General features: G+C 39.0%; 2 protein-coding genes across 3 annotated transcripts; both read left to right on the top strand.

Moving 5' to 3' along the window:
- Window positions 1-2,201: 2,201 nt before the first annotated feature.
- On the top strand, window positions 2,202-8,955 carry LOC122972969 (crystallin J1B-like). Of its 2 annotated transcripts, none has more exons than XM_044340407.1 (10): window positions 2,202-2,291; window positions 2,834-2,900; window positions 3,648-3,827; window positions 4,591-4,689; window positions 5,324-5,416; window positions 5,503-5,659; window positions 5,783-5,898; window positions 6,752-6,829; window positions 7,199-7,338; window positions 8,546-8,955. In XM_044340407.1, exons 2-10 carry the CDS (start codon window positions 2,834-2,836, stop codon window positions 8,648-8,650), a joined length of 1,035 nt encoding a protein of 344 aa, XP_044196342.1. In that variant the 5' UTR covers window positions 2,202-2,291; the 3' UTR covers window positions 8,651-8,955. The 2 variants fall into 2 exon arrangements, with proteins under 2 accessions (XP_044196342.1, XP_044196343.1); XM_044340408.1 differs by having other exon boundaries at window positions 2,227-2,291; window positions 2,831-2,900.
- A 2,368-nt stretch (window positions 8,956-11,323) lies between these two features.
- On the top strand, window positions 11,324-21,743 carry sh3glb1a (SH3-domain GRB2-like endophilin B1a). The gene is made up of 9 exons (XM_044339907.1): window positions 11,324-11,544; window positions 11,982-12,123; window positions 13,083-13,211; window positions 13,395-13,528; window positions 15,611-15,703; window positions 18,444-18,533; window positions 19,213-19,313; window positions 19,750-19,981; window positions 20,436-21,743. The coding sequence occupies exons 1-9, from the start codon at window positions 11,482-11,484 to the stop codon at window positions 20,541-20,543; spliced, it is 1,092 nt and encodes a 363-aa protein (XP_044195842.1). The 5' UTR covers window positions 11,324-11,481; the 3' UTR covers window positions 20,544-21,743.
- The last annotated feature ends 2,626 nt before the right edge of the window (window positions 21,744-24,369 follow it).

Here is a 24,369-nt window from a genome sequence, read left to right as displayed (position 1 = left end):
GTCCGCTCTCCATCGATATCTTCTTGCTATCCTGCCAGGCTGTAATTTAAAGAGCTTCACCCTGCTCATTGTGTCACTTGATCCGGTGACAGTGGCTGATCTATTTGTGCAGCTCTTTTATCCCCTCTGTGAAGGGCATGTTATCTTCCTGCCAGAAAAAGCAAATGCTCTCCATTTCCTGCAGATCTGCCTTATGAAATGCCTTTTGTACCTGTGACTAAATGTATTTACATAAATTTGAATGTTATGTTATGTTACGTAATGTTTTTTTTATTAAAAGAACTTTATTTGAACCCATGCATACTTTCTTTTTTTATGAAACTTTTACTTAAGTAAACTAAGTTGTTTTTATATTACAAACATTTCTTAGGATTTGGTTACTTTTTTTCCATTCCTGCAAGTTTGCACTTGCTGTATAGTAAATGCCTTCAGTTTTCTCTCAGAACAATGTCCGCAACCATAACTCAGAGGTAATGGTAGAGGCGACTTCACTAGCAGCTTTGGTTCATTGTTTTCTAACTGATATTGATTGTGTGACCCTACCCTTAGCATTCTATTTTGCTGGTTTAGGAGGCCAGAAGAGAAATCAATGCACTGGGACCCCATGAGAGGCCTGGGATAAGTGAAGCCTGGCCAGGCCTTGGAGCGTTTCATCAGAGTTGGAACACTTGCGAAGATCAGCTGGGGAACCGTAAGGGATGGAGGCAATGGAGTGGAAGGTTCACAGTGAGAGAGAGTGCATGATGAAATCAAAATGATGAAGGGAGTCTTTGAAAGCTATTTCAACATAATTTGCCCTCTGGTGTTGCAGCAGAGTTCATTAAGTGCAAAATAAGCAATAAATGAGGTGTTTAACCTTTGAGGAATTTAAAGAAAACATTAATGGTCTTATTAAAACCATCTTGAATTTGGACACATGGGATCAAACACAGAAACAGTCCAGACCCAGGCTCAGAGGGTTGGCGTTGACCCCAGTGTTACATCTTCCCAAAGGGCTTCTAAAATCCAGCAAAGCAGAACTGACAGTGTTTCCAACAGCATTTTAATTCTACAGCACAGTCAGAAGAAAATATAAATATAACACAAGCAGTGATGGATCAATAGACTTGTTCCCTACTGTATCCCTTTAGTATTTAATGTTATAAAAAAAGATTATAATTTAGCAGCTTACTGTATTTAATAAGGGATTAAGCCAAAAACCACAAACACGCATAGAAGTAGGTAAGCAGTATTGTATTATTGCATGAATCAGTTCCTGAGGTTAGTTAGAAGACCTAAGTACATTTACTCCTTACTTAAGTCCTGTTCTTAAGTACAATTTTAAGGTACTTGTACTTTACTTGAGTATTTTCATTTTATGCTACTTAATACTTCTACTCCCCTACATTTCAGAGAGAAATATTATATTTTTCACTCCACTACATTTATTTGACAGCTTTACTTTACTTTATTTTACAGCATTACTTAAATTATGTTTAAGTAACTAATTTACATAAAATAACATAATGATAAGATTATAAATTACACTGCATTGTTAAGAATTAAACCAGTGTTTCTCAAACTTTTTGGCTTGTGGCTCCTTTTCGTCTTCCCTACCCATCCTATCATCTCAATACCCCAAGATTCATCTTGTGACCCTTACAAAGCAGTGCAAACTAGCTCCACCTAGAGCAGCTACAATGGTAAAATGCTGCTTATGCATTGACTCATCAGTATAAAAATTGTACTTAGTTAAATGTATTTAATATATCAGCCTGATCTTCTGCCAACAAATACTTTCACTTAAGTAGGATTTTAAATGCAGGACTTTTACTTGTAATGAAGTATTTTACATTGTGGTATTGATACTTTTACTCAGGTAAAGGATTTCTTCCACCACTGGAACACCCTCAACACAGAGCCTGACAAACCAATAATCCACTGGTTTTATTGCCTGATGATCTCCAAACATATTATATATGGTAAAAATGGAGTCAAGAGCTACTAATTACCCCTCATATATGTATAAAACTTCCTTTCTGTTGACTACTGACACTTGATTATTAAAGTTAGTTAAGTTTTGTCAAGTTTTAGTTTGTTAAACTCTATAAACCTTACTTCACAACTGTTGTCCAGTGTTCCAACCTCAATCTTACCACCTCCTCTGCCTCCAAACTGTTTTTCTTGGGTCACCATTGGTGTTTGCTTATCAGCAGGCTGGTAGGACCCTCCCCTTGTCAGAAAACCAACACTAACACAGCGTCTCACAACACATAAGGCGGAATAATACAAGGTGACGAAGAGGCTCGAAGGTAAACATAAACAAGTCTGTTTTTGTTTCTGACATAAAATACAATTCAGCACTTTGTAATGATTGTAAGGATGATGAGTTATTAAATGAAAATATACAAGTCTTAATATTTTGAGTATATATTACAATATAACAACAAAATAACCAAATGTGCTCTGTCTAACAGGGATTTTGAAGTCTTGAAATGAATACTAATAATTTTCTAATCTGTATACAAGATATAATGTAATCAAGTAAATGATGCCTCCTTTACATGGTAACTTCTTTGAAACTAAATAAATAACAGCAACTACAAGAAGACAAGCTTGAAAAGATTTACATTAAAAAAACAAGATAATTGCATTTGGACATGCTGCATTTGGACATGCTGACTACATTTCCATTTCCTACAAGAATAGTGAGCAGTATTTCTATTTCATTTCATTATAGGAAATCCATTTCAGGCAACAGTCTTTTTTAAATGTTATATTTTAATACAGGATGAAAGCCGTACTATATTTCAGTTCATTTATTTCCACTCGCCTCTCTCTGTAATGAAAGCAGATGGCCTTGAGTGTGGCAGACAGAGCCATTGGGGCCATTATCGGGGCAGCAGTGGCAGATGCAGCAGGTAAGATAAACTGTGTGTGATACTGATGCTGGGACTCAGTTAATTACAACAACAGGGCTTTCCATTCTGCAAACCACATTATCAAGTTCATAGGTTTACTACATGTTCTGATGCTTTCCAGAAGGCTTCTACTATTTCATGATGTAGATGTGTTTATTTCTCTTACTGTCAAAGCTAATATCTATCATTTTATACTTCACATTTTTTATATATTTTTTGTCCTTTGTTACCTATCATGCTGTGGAAAACAATTTCCATATTTGATATTAAATCTTCCACACAAAAGCTCCCTACTGTGCTTGTTAATAAAAAAATGTGTGTGTAACACAATATGCTATTTCAAACAGTGTTTGATTGTTTTCTTGAGAATAACACAGAAGCATTATCAGTAGCATTATCCATTTGCAACATCTGTACATGCTGATAAAGCACAAGGGTGGTTCCTTATGTAAGTTGTAATGACTTCAAGGTTATGAAAGCTCAGTTTCAACAACAGCATAAATTAGCTATGATGAGCTTTTATTTGTATGAGCGGTTGCTTGGTTTCTGTTTAGAATCAGGATTTTCTTGCTCCAATATAATAACCATCAACCCCCCTTTGAAAGTTATCTATTATCAACAGACTGTATATACAATATGTCATGTTAGTCACATAAAAACAAAACTATTGAATGTTCCATTGTTTTTTTTCCCCCCTTTTCTCTCCCCCTTCTCTCTTTTCTGTTTATGTGTTCTGCACCCATGCAGCCCAGCCCATGCACTGGATCTACAATCCAGACAGGCTCAAAGAAGTTCTCTCTGATCTTGAGCCCTCTCCGGAGTTTCGGCCCCAGTCAGCGAATCCTTTCTACCGCAGGGAGACAGGCGAGCAGACCTGCTATGGAGACCAGGCGTACGTCCTGCTGGAATCACTGAGTCAGTGTGGAGGTACTGAAATTCACCCAGACACAGGCAGCAGCTATGTGTTATTATGTTAACAATACATTTCCAGTGCCTGCAGAGTGTTAGATGTAGCATTATTTAATCACCAACTTATTATTGTACATATCAACTGTTACTATCATATAATGACTTGAGAGAAAGGACAACATAGTCAAGATTGTGATATTACTAATGTTTCTAAAATTAAGACTACATTTCCCATAAATCCTGTTGTTTTCAAGGAGGTGGCTTTTTTTCAAAGATTTCAAAGATTCCTCATATTAGAAGATTTTTTTCTCTTAAACATTTTGGAAGTGACTTTTCCAACATTATCTGCCACTGCAAGAAACTAAGATAGCTTTAGCTTTTTTCACTGGGAGAACTCAGTCTTCTTCCTGTTTTGTGTGGTAAAGCAATGAAAAATTCCTGCAAAATATGATGCAAAATTAGCATATCAAACCTCCATGGTCCTACTTGTTTGCAGCAATGATGATCAAGTCTTAAAATTAGGGTTCTGATGAGATTTTTAATATTAAAAAGTCACACGAAGCACCTTTAAAATATCACTTGCTCTTTAACTATGTACTTTATATAAAATATGTAACATCAGTCTGTTTAACAGTGAACAAACAATAAGACAGGACAGTCTCATAAAGAGGAATTTAAAAAACATATGTGAAAAGTTACATGCATTGCTCTTCCAGTTGTAAAAGCAACTGAAACGTAACACGATGGTTCTCTAAAGATACAGTGTGTCCTGTGTCTGCAGATGTAGATGTACAAGACTTGACCCGCCGCATCTACAAGTTCTTTGGCCCAGGAACAGTGTACGACCTGCCTCTCAATGATCCTTACCGGAAGAAAGGAGGTACATGTTCAGTTCAGCTGTACTGTAACTCATATAACCAAATAACAAGCCAGTACTCTGATATCCAACTAAATGCATTAATCATCAACTCAACAGCTCAAAAGGATGTGAGAGCCTCTGTAACTGTCTGATAACACTGTGTATAATATTTTTCCTACCAGCCGATGGGGAATTCCATCTCCATGAAAATATTCCACACTGTCAGACTTCCCTGTTTTTGCTGCTTTTTACTGTCAGGACATCATATAAATACAGTGCTGCTATAAATCTCCATAACAGGACAGGGCACCCTTGGGTACAGTAAACTGCAGACTGCAGCTGCCAGCCTCTTTACGCCTTTAATGTCTTATTTGGAATGAATATAAGAAGAGCTGTGTCATCATCATGGGCAGTGATAGGCGTCATGACTGAACAGACAAAGAAAAGAGCTCCACCTACAGAAACTTAAACAGCATCAACAGAGTCCAAGGAAAGACACATTACATGAGACATACTAATTGACTAGTTATATATGACAATGCAGGACAGAATTATCTGAAAATGGACTGCCAAAATATAGACAATGTCATAATGAATATCATTTCAAAATTGATTGACTCATGTCAAATCAAGGGATATTGTTGTAATCTGTTAGGCCCCAAAGCCATCCTCCCCATTGACGGCCCATGGAGGAACGGGAGCCTGAAAGCTTTCTTCAGAAATGTGGACGCTGGCAAAGAAGAAACTGGTAAAGATTCAGATCATAAATGCATGAAAATCTCCCCAGGCTGATGTTTTGGGTTGTCGTAATATATGTGTTTGTGTGTGTTTGAGGCTCTGATGTGGACTGTCAGATGGATGGTGTGACCAAGCTGGCTCCAGTGGTGGCCATGTACGCTGGACGACCTGAAATGCTGGAGAAAGTGGAGGAAGCCATGCGGGTCACCCAGAATAATGATATGTGTGTGGCTGTGACATTGGCTGCAGCGAGGTAATAAACTGTTTCAAAGATGATGGTAGCCTTCAAACTGATGATATTGCAGTCATAAAATTATTTTAAGAGGGAAATGCTTAACCCTGGTCTGCATGTCTGATTTTATATATGTGATGTCAGGTTTTTGGAGCATTTCATTCTGAATGGTCCAGACCACAATGTTCTGGATGCAGTTCTGGCTCAGTTGAATGACCCGAAGAGACAGAACCCTCAGGATCTGGACAGGGCTGTCATTGGTAAAGCTACATATGTTTTTATTCATTTTAACATTTAGTTAAACAATTTTAAAATACACAAATTCACCTTCTTATTGAGAGTAAGATGAGAAGATTGGTACCATTATATCTGTCCATCAAATATTAAGCTAGAGCCAGGAGGTAATTAGCTTTGCTTAGCTTAAAAACTAGAAGCAGAGAGACAGCACGGTTCTATCCAAAACTCAAAAAATGTACTTATCAGCACTTTTTATATTTCAGTTGGTGTAATGCTGGTAATTACATTTTTTAACCTTTGGACAGAACCAGAGTAATTGTTTCCCCTTGCTTTAAGTCTTGATGCTAAGCGAAGCTAATCCACTTCTGGCTTTTGCTCCAAACTTAATGACAACATAAGAGTGGTACTGATCTTCTCATCTAACTCGCTGCAAGAAAATAAATGAATATATTCCCCCAAATGTAAAATCTGTGAACAAACAAAGACATATTCGGAAGAAACCTGCAGCTGCTAGCAGCCCCTGCAATGCATTTTACTGTGTATTCTATCAGGATGGATTTGATGGGAAATCTGTACAGTATTGCTTGATGGTACAGTAAAAGGGGGCTTTGCAGTACAAAGTGGAGCTTATTTTATTTTGCCCATTATTCTGATCTTATACTTCTTTTTATACTTAAAAAAGCAGAGGGTGGGGTAAGCAAAAGTCTGTGGTCAAAAGGGGTTTTATCTCTAAAAATCAAGATGCAACACATTCCAAAAAAGATGTAAAGGATGCATAATATGTGTTATGAGAAAAGGCAGAGACAGCCAAAATGGGCTCCAATGTTTATACATTAAACAATACTTTTTATCTCTCTTCCTGTATCTCTGCTGAAGCGCATATCCACCAGGTGAAGGACAACCTAGCCAAGACATCCCAACAGCTTGTACCTGCTGTGTTCACCAACACATGAGGTAAGCCAGTCTTTAGCAGCAGGATCCAGGTCTGTTGTCTTGGCACGGCTTGCATACCCTTCCTGTCAGTATATCCGTTAGTAGATCTTCCAGCCTTTGATCTCCTGACTAATGGTCTCCCTCCTCCTTCTTTTTCATTTTCCCTTTCCTGCTGAGTTGAGTGTCTCAGCTTTTACAGGGCTGAAATGTTGAGATAGTTAATGTACACGTGAAGAGTTCTGCCCGCCAGTTCTGTTCAAGTGCCCTCTATAACCCTAAAATTAATGATAATGAAAAAGTAGAGCAAATGATGGTGATTTTGTGGTAACAACACAAATATTTTCTGACATTTATGTCTCAATCTGCTACTGAATCTGAGTTTGTGTCCAGCTTTGCCTGGTGCGTTCCAGGGAGCGCTGCATGTAGTCCTGACGCAGAACCAGTTGGATGAAGGCGTCAGGGTCACCATGCGCTGCGGGGGATGCACCGCCAGCCGAGCCTCCTTCATAGGAGCCTGTTTTGGGGCACAGGTACTGTAGAAATGTGGCTGTCAGGTTTAAAAAACTGTGATTAGTCAGTGATGAAGTTCAGTAGGAGTAGGTTAACATTCCAGACTGATTTTGAATGTGTTTTTAAAGAGTATTATTCATTGAAAAACACTAATGTTAGAGTGTTTTAGTCTATAATATGGTTACCCTAGCTTGCGGGAAGCATTGTCTCAACACAAAATCAATCATCAATGACAAAATGATCAGTCAAAATCAGGAGAAGACATTAACCACGTTTTCTTTATACATCTATGACACCGCTTGAAAGTGAGGAAATACACTCCACCGCTTTCTTGCCAAGGGAGAAGACCTTCTCATCTTACTCTCAGCAAGAAAGTGAATAAGCATGTTTCTCAAATTGTTAAACTATCCCTTTAAGGTACTGACATTACAATGACATTTATTAGAAAGCGGTTTGTCTTCTTTCCAACACTGCTGCACTAGTTGGAAAGGTCAAAACCTGAAAGGCATCTAGTTAAATATCAGCAGTGTTAAATGTTATTGGCAACACAACTGGTTGTTGAGCGTAAAGACGGCACTAATGGGCCAAAAAGGTGAAGCCAATTAAAAACAATGAGGTGTCAATTCATTCAAGCTAAACAATTTCAGATTTGTAAGGTTTCAGTTCATCCTAGAGATTCATCATCCTCTAAACAACACAAAAAACACAATACTGTCACTCTGTAATTTATATTCATAATGTCTTTACCATATAATACACTAACATACTCTCTGTTGCTACTCAGTCAAAGTTTATGGTATTTTTCTCATTTTGTATCAGTAAATAATATACAAACAGGTTTGATTTGTAGCACACACGCCTGCTTTTTAATGCTTAATTTTATATTGACTCTCCAAAAAAAAGGGAAGAGAGTTGTTTGCCAGGTTGTAATAATATTGTTCTTTCACTGTGTAAATGAAGAACTTAAAACACAGATTACTGATAACAGAGCTAATGGGAATTAATAACACTTGTTTACTGCTGTCAAACTAAAAGCTAAACTGATAACATTTTAGGTCTTACAGTATCTACTGTACCAGACAGACAGCAGGGCATGAATATAATCACTTTGCATATTGCCGTCTGTAATTGTGTAGCTCTTTTTGATGAGTTTGACAGCAAGCTTGAATATCGTGAAAGCTTTTTGCCTCCCGGATGTTTTCAACTGTCATCTTGGTGTGTTTTCAGACCGGCCTCCAGGGAATCCCACAGTCTTGGAGGGAGAGGACATTCAGATATCCTCTGCTGTTGGAGCTGGCTGAAAATGTGGTCAAAAAAAGTCAACAATCGTAGTTCAGCTTTGAATTTGTCCTGTTTATCACCTATGGAGTATTTATGGAGTGTGGATAATTGCCTTTCAATGCTAATATTGAAGACTCTCTAAAGTTGCTGATGTACTTTGACATGATAATCCATGACAGTCGCATTCTAAAGTCTTGTACTGAGTGAAACTTGAATCTATTTGCTCTGTCAAAGCCACATTATGCAATAAAATTAAAGTCTGCAAAGTATTTACGCTGTGTTGAGGACATGATACACATTTCTCCACAGCAGCTGTGTCAAAAAACAACAGTAGCCAATAAAGAACTTTAATGTCACCAACATGTGTATTATTCTATTATCTGAATTTAACTTTTTAACTGCCAAGCGGACAGCTGACATTTACTAATCTCGGGCAACATGCCTTGAATTGATGAGAAAGTGATTTTGCTGGGGTTAAGTTTCACTGGTCTTCAGTCTTTTAATTCCCTGGAGCACATTCTGTTATTGTGAAGTGAAAGAGCAGATACACACAGATTTACTACTGGAACCAGATACTGCAACCTATTCCTCCCTCAAAGGAGCTGTTCTGCCTTCCTAAAAGTGCTGACTTTCATATTCACGTGTTTAAAGCACCCGCCCCAACAATTCTGAAAGTTAGCCAGGCATGAAGCACAGCCAAAGCCTTAATATCTTTGACATAGTGCGGTTGTAAAAAAAAATACAGAGTGTAGGCTACTATTGGTGTCCATTAGTTTTTTTTTGTTGCTTACTGACTTGTTGAAAAATGATAGACAATTAGTCAAGCCTTTTCAAATCTGAAACATGTCAAGAATAATATTGTAAATCAGTACCGTTATATAAACTGGTGTTACATGTCATCTTGGCAGTGCAATAAGAAACAACATTAGTCATATTAATGGGAAAAACCCACAGCAGTTCAAGTTGTGCAACCTAAACGCAACACAGGAACAAATGTCTGGATGAAGAAACCTTCGAGCCATCGTTTAGCTGAGTAGCGAGGTTGTGGGTAAAGGTGTGTCGGTAGCCTACAGAGGGGAAGTCATTTGATTTCTCTCTCTGCCTGACTTCCTCCCACACAGCAGGTAGCAGGCTCTGTCTGGCATAATTACATCCAGACCTGAAGACTGTTTCTGTTTTTCCAAAACTGCCAAAGTCCACTTCCTCAAGATATTTTTTAAGAAACAAAAGGAGAGTTGCGTAAGAGTATGCTGTGGAAAATATCAATATCATATTCATTTATGTAAATTTATGTTAATTTTCCTACGCTTATATTCACCAGAAGGGACAATGTGCTGTTTCTGTTAATATTGTTGATTTCTTTGATAAAATTCTCCTCAGTGGTATCATTGAATCAATCACTGAATCATTGGAGTCAAGCCATGAATGCTCCAAAACACAGGGAAACATAAAATTACATGAGTAATGGTCAGTTTTCATTAAAATGTAACAGTTTTTAAAAATATTGTACTTACAGTAAAAAGTTTCAACACACTGTCTCATTCAAGTGAATGGGAAGGTGAGTCCAAACATAAACAAAAAGAAATCAATGGTAGGCTATTTATACAGTCAGTGGTCAGTGAGGGGTGACAGGCAAAGGGTGTGAAGTCAAAAGTTCATGTTCCAAGAAGTTCACGATAATGATCATGAATGGGTTTAGCTGCTGCTGTATTTATACTTAGTTTGAATGTGGTTTACATGCTGAAACTGCAATTGAGAGAGCAAGACTGTCGCTATTTTCGTATTACGGATAATTTTAACTACTGTATGTATCTGTATGTAGGTAAGTAGCCTAAATATATATTCCTGACAAATAGCCTGTGACCTTTTCAGTCTTTTTTAGACCTTTTCGAAAGCAGAAGATAGCGCCACCACACGCAAACGCGTGGTGCCTTCATTGTGTCATTTTCATTTCCAAGTTTCTAACTTGTAAATATGAATTTAGGTGATTTGGTCGTGGGGAAATGGCACATCAATTTCCAACTAGCACCTTTGCATTAAATTTGCAAAGTACTGTATTTATATAATTTAAATTATCCTAATTTACAAAATCTGTAACACATGAAATTGAGAAAAGGCGAATGTTACAATAACATATGCTGATACGCCAGTTTTGCCTCTCTTTCCGTTCATGAAGGTCACAGAGCATTTTTATTATCCCACTTATTCTGTTTTTTCCTTCTTGGCTGAAACGCTCGCCTCGTAATGTGATCGCAACATTTCCGCATGATATGAACGCAACAAAAGATTAGTGACAGCAAAGTGGAACATTGCGAAGCAAGAGAGTTATCTCCACTAATACCATCCTCGCTCGGCAGAGAAGAGCGCCTAGGGGTTAACGTGATAAACCAGGGCCAAAAGATTAAGGACAGTGTTTTTCTATTATGAGGAAATCGACTTAATTCTACCTTACCATACAACATTGAATTGTATAGTTTGCCATGCATTATGAGGAGTTAAAAGCCTTAGTTTCCGTTGTACTAGCTTAGTGTGAAATCACCAGCCGTTTTCAGCCCAGTCGACCGAAACGAACAGTAATCTAACTAAACCTTGTGTTGTGTAGTTGCTGTTTAATTTTAATCCATTGTTGATTTAAAAAAAACATTTGACATTCAACCTGTATTGTCAACTTTTCAATTTAACGTTGGCGTGCGTCGTAATGTGTTGTCTGTTGCGGGCGGAGAAGTGAACTCTCTTGTCGGTGTACCATCTTTGTCAAGATCAACAGCTGGGTGGGAACTCCGACAAAAAAAGTTGCTTCAATGACATTTTCTACAGGGATGGCAGTTTGACTGTGATTCGAGCCAGCTGTAGTATTAAGAGTTTATTATCCAGGTGGTGTCATGGATTTTAATGTGAAGCGGTTAGCCGCAGACGCTGGTACTTTCCTGAGCCGCGCCGTACAAGTAAGTTTAACCGTCTTGTTCGTGGAAGTTGTTGCTAACATTAGCTGATAGCTTAGCCACTCAGGTAGCGTTAGCTCGCTTGCTAAGCGGCCACTCTTGGCTGTTATTGTGTTGCTAAGTAGCCAGTTATCATTTAAGAGAAAATATTCTGTAGCTTAATTAACAGCCATTACACCACAGGGTGTTATGAAGCAGCGACACCTCAGTCTCTTAGTATAGCCAACACTAGTTCAACAGAAGCATCAAAGCAGGCCTCAGAATCCATCAGAGCTATCATCAATAGCTGGGCAGATAACGTTCATTTATAAGATGGAAAGGCACCTTCCAGCAAAGATGCCTTTCATGGCACCGCAGCCCCGCTAAATTTCTCACTCTAGTGTATCCCTTTCTTGGCAATAAGTTGTGTGCACACTACAAATGCATATTTTCTTTCTCAGTTCACAGAGGAGAAGCTTGGCCAGGCTGAAAAGACAGAGTTGGATGCCCATTTGGAGAATCTTTTGGTCAGAGCTGAGAACACCAAGCAATGGACAGAAAGGATCATGAAGCAGACAGAGGTCTTATTACAGCCCAACCCAAGTGAGACCACACTTTTTTTCTTTTTTTTTTTTTCACTGTTTGTTGAATTTGACTGGACTGACAGACTCTTTTTTTGTCTTCCCTTCAGGGAAACATAGGACAGTTCTAGACCTTTCTATTCAAACACAAACTCCATTTATCCATCATATTAATACCACTCACTTTACTACCAGTAAATTGATAGATTTCTTTACTTAGGACATAATAGTACTTACTACTTGATTAAATAGCAACCCAGTTTTTGAAAATGAAGTCTTCCTGTAATATTAATCAAATCAATTTTAAAAGTGGGTATTCTGTTGAGTCATGTTTCTGTATAAGATAGATACTATAAGATAGACTGTTCCATAATAATTGAGCTACAATTGCTCAGGGAAGGTCTCAAGCTCCGTTGCAGACGTGCATATTTGCTAGAAAGGAAGGTCACATGAAAAAATGATAAGCATCTCTGAGCTGATGTTTGGGATACATCAGTACTGTATGTAGGGCGCCTGTCAAGTCTGTAAGCTCAGCTGTGCATCCTTTCTTTGCTCACACCATGTTGCCATAATGCTGTAGCACAACAGCGGCACAGGCACAACAAACACAGACAGGCCATCTGCTGCTTACAGTCTTGTGTAACAGTCTTGGATATGGTAAAGTGGATTCGTTCTACTTTTTCCATCTTCACATACATACCTCAGATGTGCTGACTGCGTCAACGTCGGTCCACGTGATAATATAGAATAAATCCAATCAGATTTAACAGCAAAGTTGGTTTTGTTTTGTTGTGGGAGAGGTTTTTTTTTTGTTTGTTTGTTGACTCACATTATGAAAGCTGCTAATTTGAGTTGCCAGGCCAGGCTTGAGCCAGGCTGTTTGGAGCTGACGTGGACTAACTGTCCTCAGGTCACTGCCTGCATTTGGCTTCCTCACTGTAGTCTTATGACTTTGTAATTGAGTTTTCTTGCAATCTGCAGATGTCCGGCTAGAAGAATTTGTGTACGAGAAGCTGGAGAAAAAAGCCCCTACGCGAATGAACAACCATGAGCTGTTGGGCCAGTCCATGATCGAGTCAGGAAATGAATTTGGTCCTGGAACTGCCTATGGTGAGTGACAGACCGAGCCCTCCTCTTGCTACTTCTGAACAACAGCACTTTGTACTAATCCATAGGCCTGTCTGTATTGCCAAGAAGTATTTAGGGTCGAGTTGCCAAATTGTACAGTCTGTCAATTGTACAGTCAGTGTTGTGTTGGGAGTGACGTTGTGTTTGTGCTGCTGACCATTACAGGAAATGCTCTGATAAAGTGTGGAGAGACAGAGAAGCAGATTGGTGGAGCAGAGCGGGAGTTCATTCATAGTTCTGCCATCAACTTCCTGACACCTTTCAGGAACTTTCTAGAGGGTGACTTCAAAACCATCCTGGTGAGTTGGACTCCTGACTATTAGTCCTGAATAGAGGGATGCCCCCCAAAACCTGGTTCTGAATTGGAACCAGCTCTAACATTTTAAGAACCCAGGGTATTTTTACATTTTGGTGTAACTTAAGGTCGCGCTGCAGCCTCTCCTCTCTGTCCTCCCCTCTGCTCTTTGTGTTGGGGTTTGACAGAGGGCGGGGCTCAGCTCCTCCACACACACACACACACACACACACACACACACACACACACACACACACACACACACACACACACACACACACACAGAGCAGACAACAGAGCAGAGAGGTGTGCACAGTGAAGCAGGTAAAGTGAAAGACAACGTTTTATTTGATTTGGTAGCAACTATGCTTTTTACTGTAAGTGCAATAAAACCTTTATGAGTAAAAAGCTAATAAGTACTTTAAGTACCCGTTCAACAAGCATAAACATGTAGAAAAGCAATATATTCATCTGCTTTGTCCGCAGTCTCTTATTCACCGCCTCAGCTCGCTAGTTAGGCTAACAGTAAATTGTTATGAACAAGCCAGAACGAGAGCCGTCTGTATGTAGCCTAATTGTTGAGCTCAGTTTGCCACATATCTTAAAATCTGGCAAATTCTTGTAAACTGCCAGCGGGACCTTCAGGCAGTGAATGACATCAGCAGCAGAGGGAGGAGGACAGAGGACAGGAAGAAGGACTGATACTGACTGATGTCTGTGTTCTTCCTTCTTTCTAAACTTCACTCAGTATTTTCATGTCAGGAATATTATTTTATGTTACTGATACTTAAGATTTGTCTCCAGTGAGATATTATTGAGTTTATACAGTGACTTTGCTGTCGTAAACATTACTGTTGCTGAATTTATTCTTTTTAAAAATGAAATATTTAAAAGCAATTCTTGAGTGATGAAAAAGAACCGACAGGAGTATTGATGGAGAACTGAACTGATAAGGAGTATCAATAACAGCAGTATCAATAAAATCCTAACGATAGCCATCCCTAGTCTTGAATCTATTTCATTTTTCACTGGACTTTTAACTTTTATCTGAAACTAATTCACAACACTAATGGCTGTAGAGTGTAGACCAGTATAGTCTTGATCATTTTGCAACCACGATAATCAAATATCACGTTGAACTCTGTTTAATATCAACATGTTTAGAAATTTAGAGTTAAAAGTTTAGAAATTAGTCTAAAAAAACATGAACTTTAAATGGTCAAATCTATAGAAGCAGTTTCAGAAATCAAAGAAGGGTCAGAAATGAAAGGAAGCTCGGTTCAGAAACGGTATGACAGTAAAGGAGGCTTCTTAGGTCCACAACTAGGTTCAGGTCTGCCCTCTACTTGAAGAAAATAGAGAAACAGTACCAAACAGGACTATGAAAGGGTTTAACCACAGCAATATGACACCTACCAGGTTGAGGCCATTATCATCATCACTGTTTTTTCTTCTGATCTGGAATAAAAGTCTTACTGACCCCCAGTTGATGTTACAGTCAAGTTTTACTTCATTCAAACAAAACACTTCCTAATTTAGCTTTCCAGTGGCTGTCAATAATAAGGCTTTTATCTTTAAGCAGCTACAGCAGTAGCCTTTTAGTCAGCGTGACATTAGCAACCACTAACTAATCAGTGTGTAAAAATAGGCCTATATGAAGGTGTGGGCATTCAGAAGCTTTTCTGTTAGCAGATGAGTCTTGCAGGGAGGAGCGGAAGAAGAAAAAACATCAGCAGTGCGGCGGTTAGGTGATGAGGTGCACATGACTCAGGGTCTGTTTTTGGCATCTCAACTGAAAAGGCACCTCAGATAATTCAGAGAACCCTGTTTTGTAGGATTCGGCCAGTTTGACACAGCTGGATGTTGATGTAACCTTTTAAAATTAGACCATTCATCAGATTCCTCCAAACATCCTGCACATTGAACAGGCAGTTTTACTAAAGAATCCCAACATTATCGATCACTCTACATCTTCAATAAGGTAAATAATGGCAGAAACTTTTAATCACTTTTCTCATCTGCAGGTAAATTGTGACAGTATATGGAGCTGTATGTGTTTGATGGTTTTATTGTAATTTGTGTCCAGAAAGAACGGAAGCTACTGCAGGTCAAGCGCTTGGATCTGGATGCTGCCAAAACCAGGCTAAAGAAAGCCAGGATGGCTGACGCAAGAGCTGCAGTAAGTTCACACACACACACACACACATACACACACACACACACACACACACACACACACACACACACACACACATATAGTGAATACATCATTATTTGCAACTGTATGTTTGGTGTTGGTATGGTATTTTAATGTCGATCAGTGAACAAATTTCAGTTCTCTAAAATCATGTGCCTAATTCCTCTCAGTAGAAGACAAGCTATCTGGGCGTGTCCTCTTGTCCCTGTGTCTGAAGTCACACAAGTCATGACTGACACACTGTTACACAACATGAAGCTGACCATTCTATTTCTTGTGACTTGCGTACAGTCACATGAGAAACTATGGGAAGTTTAGACTTCTCCTTTTTCTGGACAGTCGTTTTCTTGCCGTCATGTCCTCATTTTCTTGATTTTCTCTCATTTTTGTGTCTTTGTCCTTCGTGCAGATCGTTTAGACTCGAGTAAGACAAATTGCTTATTGTACCAAATTTGGAAACTAGCAATGTCCTATTCCAGATGTAATGTTTCAGGGAGATGCATTTCTCCCCGTGCCACATGGTATGTCAAGCATTACCAAATTGACCCAATAGAGCATGATGATCAGGCGGAGTATAAAGAGCCATCATACTTCTGCTGAAACATCAGAACTAAGTGCTCGGGGTCTTTAAACATCTTCAAATACAGTTGCAGCATTTTATTTATTCAGTGTCTGAGGTTGTAGAGGTGTTGGAATATAAAGAGTTTTGCTGACCTACCGGTTTTTAATCACGCGTCTAGTTGAAAAGCAGATCTGATATTTAATTTTTAAAGAATTTAAATGGTCTTTAAAAGCCTGTCTGTTAAAAGCCGCAGATACTCTGTCCTGACTCTCCAGTTCGAGACTGCCTCTCAGTTAACAATGTCTGAAGATGATATCTCTAATGACCTCAGTATTTATCAACCGAGCCAAGACTTGGCTCAGTGGAAGACGACATCCTTTCGGAAAAGCATAACCTCCCTGTCTGCAAGAGTGGAACATAAAGGGTGTGCCAGTAAGAAAATAGATTATACAACTACTCGACTAGGCTGCAGATATTCTACAACTACTAAAGAGTTGGATGTGAGTCAGAGTCAGGGACGGACTTTAAAAAACTGGGGTTTATACCAGCAAAGCTGTTTTGTGTCAGATTTTAGAGCATCTACAGTAAACGAGTGGTGTTTTTGAGCACAAATTTTTACAAAGTGCAGAAAAATAAACCTACTGCTTGAGATCCAGTGAGCCTAATTTCCATCCCTCTTTAAACAACTATTATAATATCCCCCCTGGCGTACAGTGGTCATTAACAGTCTAATGGCGTGTTTAGTCTCTACAAACAAGGTGCGTCCTGTGAAAGTATTCCGGAGTAAACTTGTTCTCTTATTAAAGAGGAGTATCACCTAAACATATGAGGTGTGAATGGCAGTTTCTGTTGGTTAACACCAGCACCAGCTTTCTTTTAATCTGTGATCTATGGTGTTGCATCAGCGCCCATTCTTCTCCTTGAAAGGAAGCCACTGTTCACCAGATTACAAGGAGTCTGAGGTGGCTCGGTAATGTGAAAGCAAGAGGGTGACAGATATTTATGCGGTGCACTGCCACGGTCCTGCCACCCTGTACAGAGTGTGGTTTTGTCAAAAATACGCTGCTATCTTTCTCTCGCGCGCACACACACACACACACTCACAGTGTTAAGATGTGTTGTGTTGGCTGTGACGGTGTAGCAGCTGTAGCTCTAACCACTGTGTCACTGTTTTCAAAACGCAAAGCAGCAGATGTGAGCAGAGGAAGTGACAGAGGTGAGTGGAATGTTGGAGCCATCTTTGAATTGAACACACACACACACACACACCCACACCAACCCCCCTGGTAGAAGTGTCAACAGCTGCTGTCTATGTCTTTTCCCAATCTCCTCCATGACACATACCGTCGTACCTCATGGAAAACTTTGAATCCTGGTAGACAAGACGTACAAGAACCCAAACACATCCAGCACTCTCCCCTTCCTCCACACCTCTCTCTCTCCCTCTGGCTGGAAGCCGTAGAGAGTGCAGGACACTAAGGCCATTGTCCTTGTCAGTCTCGGCCCCACACCATATGTTTATTGGACTTTTTATCAAGTCTCAACAAACCATTGTTCCAGCAGGTCTCATATTGAATCCTTTGGCTCAATATGAGGAAAAGGAAACATTTCCCTCGGGACAGAAACTTCATGCTCAGTTGTTGTGTCCTTTCCCCTGTTTTTTCTTACAAATTCTTACAGTAAGTCTGTTATTTTTGTCTTTGTTTTTTTTTTTTTTTTTTTAAATGCCTCTGGCCTCTATTATGTCATATCCACAGATAGAGACTTGGACTAACTAATGGTGTATGTTGATATTCAGTTTAAATGGATCATTTTCATGCCAGACTGCAAATATTTAATGTTTTCTCTAAATTGCAACAAGCTTAGGACCATGGGATACAAAAATTCAATTCATATACTGATAATAATTACCTAATGTATCATATCAGAAGTAGCAACACATACTGGCCTGTACAAAACGATTGTCACGATTGTCTTTAAACCAAGTGCACTGTTAATCCTGCGGTCTGTAAATCACTGAATACTCACATATACCATAAAGTTGAACTCTACTGTGATTGCTTAGATCATCATCATTCTATATGACCACTTCTCCAAACCAGATGCATGTCTACGGTGAAGTTTTTCCATAAAAATCATGTTTTGTGTCCTCATTCTCAGGCAGAGCAGGAGCTGAGGATGACCCAGAGTGAGTTTGACCGGCAGGCAGAGATCACCCGACTGCTGCTAGAGGGCGTCAGCAGCACCCACGTACGTAGCCCAGCTCACACAAACACACCTTCCGAGTTCACCGCCCAGGTCCAACATCCTCCCCGCTCTGTCTCCTGCTTTAATCTCAGCCATTAAATGAATAACACTAAGGGGAAATTATCGTTGATGTTTTTGGCAAAGATGTTGTGTTTTCAGTGAGTCATAAATCAAGAAACATCTAATGTTTTAGTGACATTTTTATTTAATAATGAACTCCAGCTATTTAATATCGCAGTCCATAATTGGGGGACTCACAATAGACACATTTTATAAGAAATGGTTAAAAATAAAAGAGATATTGTGACTTTGAGTCCGTAGAATGGGTCAAGCTCCATGTCTTCAAGACTCCGTGTTTGTTGCTTAGCCAAGATCACCCTGATGACCTGTAGATGTCTCTGTCTTACTTTCTCAGACTTAACAAAGCTCCTCCAGAGCTGCAGAAGACATTAAACAAATAGAAATGTTTGCACAAACCACTATGATTGTGATGTCTTAAAAAAAAAATTGAGATATCAAAGGTTTTAGTATAGTAAGATGTTGTTTGTATGATGTGTTTTACAAATCTAACCTCAAAGCATAAAGTTGTTTCTGTTGAATTCTGCATTTGTGGAATTTCAAGTGAAACATGTAGGAAGTTCAATAAAATGTATCTCTCTCATCTCTTCACTCGTATTACCAGGCACACCACCTACGCTGCTTGAATGACTTCGTGGAGGCCCAGACTACATACTACGCACAGTGTTACCAGTACATGGTGGATCTCCAAAAGCAGCTCGGCAGGTGAAAGACCACCGTCACCTTACACCCCTTGTGTCACGAATAGCTCCGTTCAACTACCATTACCTAGATATTAAAGACCTGCTGTTCCCATGACACATTTCCTGTGAACAAAAGGCATTGGTGACGAATACTCTTGTCATCCTCTTGTTAGATAAAATCAAAACAGTGCGAGCACAGGTGCGGTCATGTCAAGTTTTGACCTTTCAGTGGAAAGAGGAAAATGATTCATTCTGACAACTGAAACAAAGGATGAGTTCACATCAAGTTCAGCTTCAATCAAATAGTTACAGTGAGAGAGAGAAAAAAATGAGACTGGTTAAATGATGTATCATGGCTGAAACTGAATTGACTCATTACATCTTAATATCCAAGTACCACTCAACTCTGCGCAGCGTTCTACAGTTTCCAGCGCTCATTCAGTCTCCTCTCCTTCCAGTTTCCCCTCGTCATTCTCCAATAACAACCAGTCGTCAGTGTCGGGCGGGGCCAGCATCTCGGTCCCCACCATACCCGTGTCGGCCTCCCTGCCTAATCCGTCTGGCCGCGGCAGCTCGGCCGCGTCGGGCGGCTTCAATGAACTGCGTAGCTCCAGCGGCAGCCGCAAAGCCCGAGTCCTTTACGACTATGATGCCGCCAGCAGCAGCGAGCTTTCCCTGCTGGCTGATGAGGTGAGTCTGAAACAGTTCTTGGTCTGTTTATAGCTTATCGTGGAGATAAACTACATTTTCTGTGTTGTTTTATTTTGCCGTTTATTCAGGTTTTTATTTTGAAATAAGAATCAACGTTTTACTCAATTAGGAAAACTGAAATTCAATTACTCTTATTTGTTTTAACCACATTATCCGTCAAAGCGCTCCCTCTCCTGAGAAGCAAAGAGATGTCCGTTACAATCCTGTGGTTGACCAACAATGATCCAGCATTATCTCATTCATTCAAATTACTCACATTCAGCCCTTGCACATGGAGAGCCAACTGTGTGCGTCATAATACTTCTGACTGGTTTGGTGCTGTTGATGATAACCAAGCATTTCATAAATTTGGTGTCTGTGATTTTCTATATCAGTTCTCTGCCTTGACAAACAAACGGAAGAAGGTAAAACACTGCATTGCTATCTTTTCCAGGTGATCACAGTCAGCAGTGTCCCCGGCATGGATTCAGACTGGCTGATGGGTGAGAGAGGCAACCAGAAGGGCAGAGTGCCAATCACCTACCTGGAGCTACTTAACTGAGACCCACAAACGCCCCTCCAGCCCTCTGTAACCAGCTGTGATCTCATATTTATATTGTGTTGCAGGGACAGGCCTCACTTTCTCTTCCATTCAGTCATTTGACAGTAAGTTTTATTTGTATGAAAAGAAAAAGTCTCAGTTTTAGCAGAGATTCTTCTTTCGATCATTCAAGCTGGAATGAATAAAATTGAGTGAAGGGAAAGGAAATGGACCCATTCCCTGATGTGTTTGTATGCAACTGCAGTACATTTCTTAAAAAAACTTGCTTCCATGCCTTTTGTGTTTGATGCCATGCAATCTACAATACGTGCCAGAACATCTCCCAAACTGTAACTTTTTTTTTTTTTTTTTTTTTTTTTTTTGCAAATTTGGTTTTGTTTACACTATATATCTCAGATGGTGACCTTGGCTTTTATGTGAGGATTTTTTTTTCTTCTTCCCTCACTGCTAATTCAAATTTTTTCCAAGTAGCGATATACATTTTGTTATTGCAAAAAAAGCACTTCAGTTTGAAGTGGAGAGTGATGCAGACTATTTCAAGTCTTATTTTATAATTGATAATCTTACAGTGCAGTTATGGTTATCCTAAATATAAATAGTGTTGTTTTTTTTTTTAACAGTATGTAATGTGTTTCAGCTTTATTCACACGGAGCCTTTACTGGACAGTGCGTAAAACTCATTGTTCCAGTACATTTGATCGATGAGTTGTAATCTGCTGATAGCCAAGCAGTTATTAAATTCAAATGCCAGACATCATATTAAGTGCCTATCACAGTGAAGCGGCCTTTCTAAAACCATTTGCCTTTCTTGTATCTACACCAACAGTATTGAGACCATCGACTCAGTCTCCTCCTCCCTTAGTATTGAATCCTAATATATCTATTTAAGTTATTGACAATTGGAAACCAGCATTTCCACATTCCTTAGTAAGTTGTCAACCAGAAGACAGCTATTATCAGATTAAGTTATTACTGTGTGTATTCTTCATAAATACATCATTTGCTCACAAGATGTTTATTTTCACTGGTTTTGGTCGACTGGTGTTTACTTTGAAGATAAGCGTAGTAAAAAGAAAACTTTACTTTTTTGACATAACTAATATGTCTCATCAGTTTCCCCTAAAGCTAAATTTCAACTCCACATAGAAATAAAAACAAAGTCTCATTACATTCTGGGAGATTAAAGTATATTATTACACAGCTGCTTTTTGTTTTGTGTAACTGATAAGATAGCATACAACTGTAAAATAAATATACAATATGATGCATTAAAATAAGAAAATTTCACTTATCTGTTGTTTGATTTCATCTTATTTCTTTATTTCCTTGCACATGGCTTTTCATGAAGAAAATGTGTCCCTTACATTCAGCTTCATTTTTATTGTTAACTGGTGGAACCAGTAGGTGGCAGAACAGGCAACAATTTGTCTGTTTACTGTGAGGCGTGGTTGTGGAGAAATGTTTTGACTGTAATTTGACAGTTTATTTAATTTTTACTTTCCTTTTTTATGTGTGCAATGTGACAGTTAAAGAAATACAGAAAATACACAATAGACAAAGGACAAAAGATTAATATACAGAATATTGCACAACCAAACAGTGTTCATAAATACAAAACATTTTCCAGAAAACAAATCACCTTTGGTATTTTTACAGAACAATATCCACAACCTTCTCCCCTTGTTCATTCTCTTTAACGCACTCATATGTCAGATATTCATATTTTTACTGTAGCACTACCAAAAAATGTTTAGGACTGATGACGTGTCAGTTCAAAAACTATTGTATCATTTTAACACTGATGAAGCAATTCAGTAGTTGTCAGCCGATGTTTCTGAACCACAGCTTTCAGGGCTGAAAATTGAAATTTTGTACTGAAGTCTGTTTACAAGTCCAAAGAGGAAGTCTTGTCAGCAAAGGCAAAGAGTAGATCCTCTCCTCTTTGTTATTTTGGACTCTCTCCTGACACATTCCCCAGTGCTTTCCACAACTCCCACTGGAGCTTCATGTTGCAGTGTTAACAGCTGTGGACCAGAAACATACAAATCCCCAGAAAATCACTCAGAACACTGACCCAGTTTGAAAGACCGTTTTCATTTGAAGATTTCATTGTAGGGCAAGCCAAGGCATGCGGGACTAATAATGGCCTCGCTTGACCTTTCTAAAGTGTCATAAGGGCACCTCTCTGGCCTCTTAAAACACATTTTGCACTCATTAAATTCATTCAGTCGCTTTCCGCAGTCTTGAAGCAGCCACAAAATTAACAACTGATGTCGAGTGCTGCCTGGTTTGCTAAACAATCTGTCCAGTGCAAAGGCCTTTGTCATTGCCAGTTGGCCGGCAGGAAGGGTTAAGAGGAAGTGGGGTTTTGCAAACTGCTTGTTGACTTCCTAAGTAGGAGCTTATGTGTCGACTTACATGGGACAATATTTCATTTTCCAGCACGTGCCTATCAACACACCGTCAAGACATTAACCTTTGACCTTAGTGGAGTTATCATTTAGCAGAAGTTTTTATGAGTGTGTTGTAAAAATGTGGAGCCTAAAAACCCAACTGAGGAAATAAAAACCTTTACGTCAGCTGTAAGATTTTTGAGATAGACAACAAACTAAAGCAAACCACAGAGTTGACTGAGAAATCAAACATCTGAGGCGAACATTCTCATAAACGCCACAGCAGTCAGCTTAATTTTGTGTTATGCAGTATTCTGCGTTCCAAAAACCTGACACTTTTTGCAATCTTTCACATCTTTTTGTCTTAAAATAACCCCACCCAGTTAGATATACTAAGCCTCCACAAATTCACACATTAGATGAGATAGCATGCCTGAGAAAAAAAATACTTCCTCTTTCATCGGTCCTTGTTTTCTTTCATATGTTGCACAGAAAACAGAAAATACTTTTAGGCCCCCTCAAAGTTTCCCTGATGCACCGGAAATTGTGAATAGAGCTAAATTCACCCTTTGCGTTGTATATTCAACTCTCTTGAATAAGGCTTTGGTGTCACTATGATCCACACAATAATACATGATAATCAAGCAGTTTAGTGAGGCAGTTCCACATCGCTTTTGACAGCTATCTAGAAAGTCTGAGAGCAAAATGAGTTTGTTTGGGTACAAAAACAAGGGTTTCAAAACGAAGACAAATTTAGTTGGGGCTTTTTTTTGACATCAAAGAAGTCAGAGCAGGAAAGAGATCAGGTAGAAAAAAAAAACGTGAGAAGATGAAATGAAAATGACGCATCTGCCGCTTATCTGATATGTCTGCTGAAAATGTTGTTTCGTTCTGGATTTGCTTAATAGATAGTATTACCCAAAATTATCACTATTTGTCAGACATTTAGTTGCTTGTAAAGCTGTGTATTATTTTAGTCACACTAGTGGTGTAGCTCTAACTGCTGGATGGCAGTTTTGGTTGGTGGTCTGACATTTCCTCAAGTGCCATCGTGAGGTTCACATTTGTGGTTTTGAGTGAAATGTCTCAGCAACATATGAATGAATTGCCATGAAATTTGGATGAATTGTAATCATTTCGATGACCCTGTTAGATTTCATGTAATGCCATCATCAGGTTAAAATTTTATGACCAAATATTTGCAAAGCTAATAACATTCCCATCACCTTTATCTGCACCTTGTTTTTTAATGCTTAGTAAGAAATGTTAGCATGCTAAACTAGAAAGGTGAACATTGCCTGCTAAACATTAGCAGTTACCACTGTCATTTTGAGCATGTTAGCACACTGACGTTAGCATTTAGCTCAAAGACTCTCTGAGTAAATCAGAGTCGGTAGCGTGGCTATATGCTCTTCATCTTGTTGTGCATTATT

This window comes from Thunnus albacares, chromosome 21 (genome assembly GCF_914725855.1).
Source record: "Thunnus albacares chromosome 21, fThuAlb1.1, whole genome shotgun sequence".
NCBI lineage: Eukaryota > Metazoa > Chordata > Actinopteri > Scombriformes > Scombridae > Thunnus > Thunnus albacares.
The sequence above is the reverse complement of the archived record's forward strand: the minus strand, read 5'-3'. Positions and strand labels throughout refer to the sequence as shown.

Coding starts and splice junctions, on each gene's coding strand:
- sh3glb1a (XM_044339907.1), top strand. CDS start 11,482: ATGGATTTTAATGTGAAGCGGTTAGCCGCAGACGCTGGTACTTTCCTG. Junction 11,545..11,981: donor TCCTGAGCCGCGCCGTACAA/GTAAGTTTAACC, acceptor TTTCTTTCTCAG/TTCACAGAGGAGAAGCTTGG. Junction 18,534..19,212: donor AGGGCGTCAGCAGCACCCAC/GTACGTAGCCCA, acceptor TCGTATTACCAG/GCACACCACCTACGCTGCTT.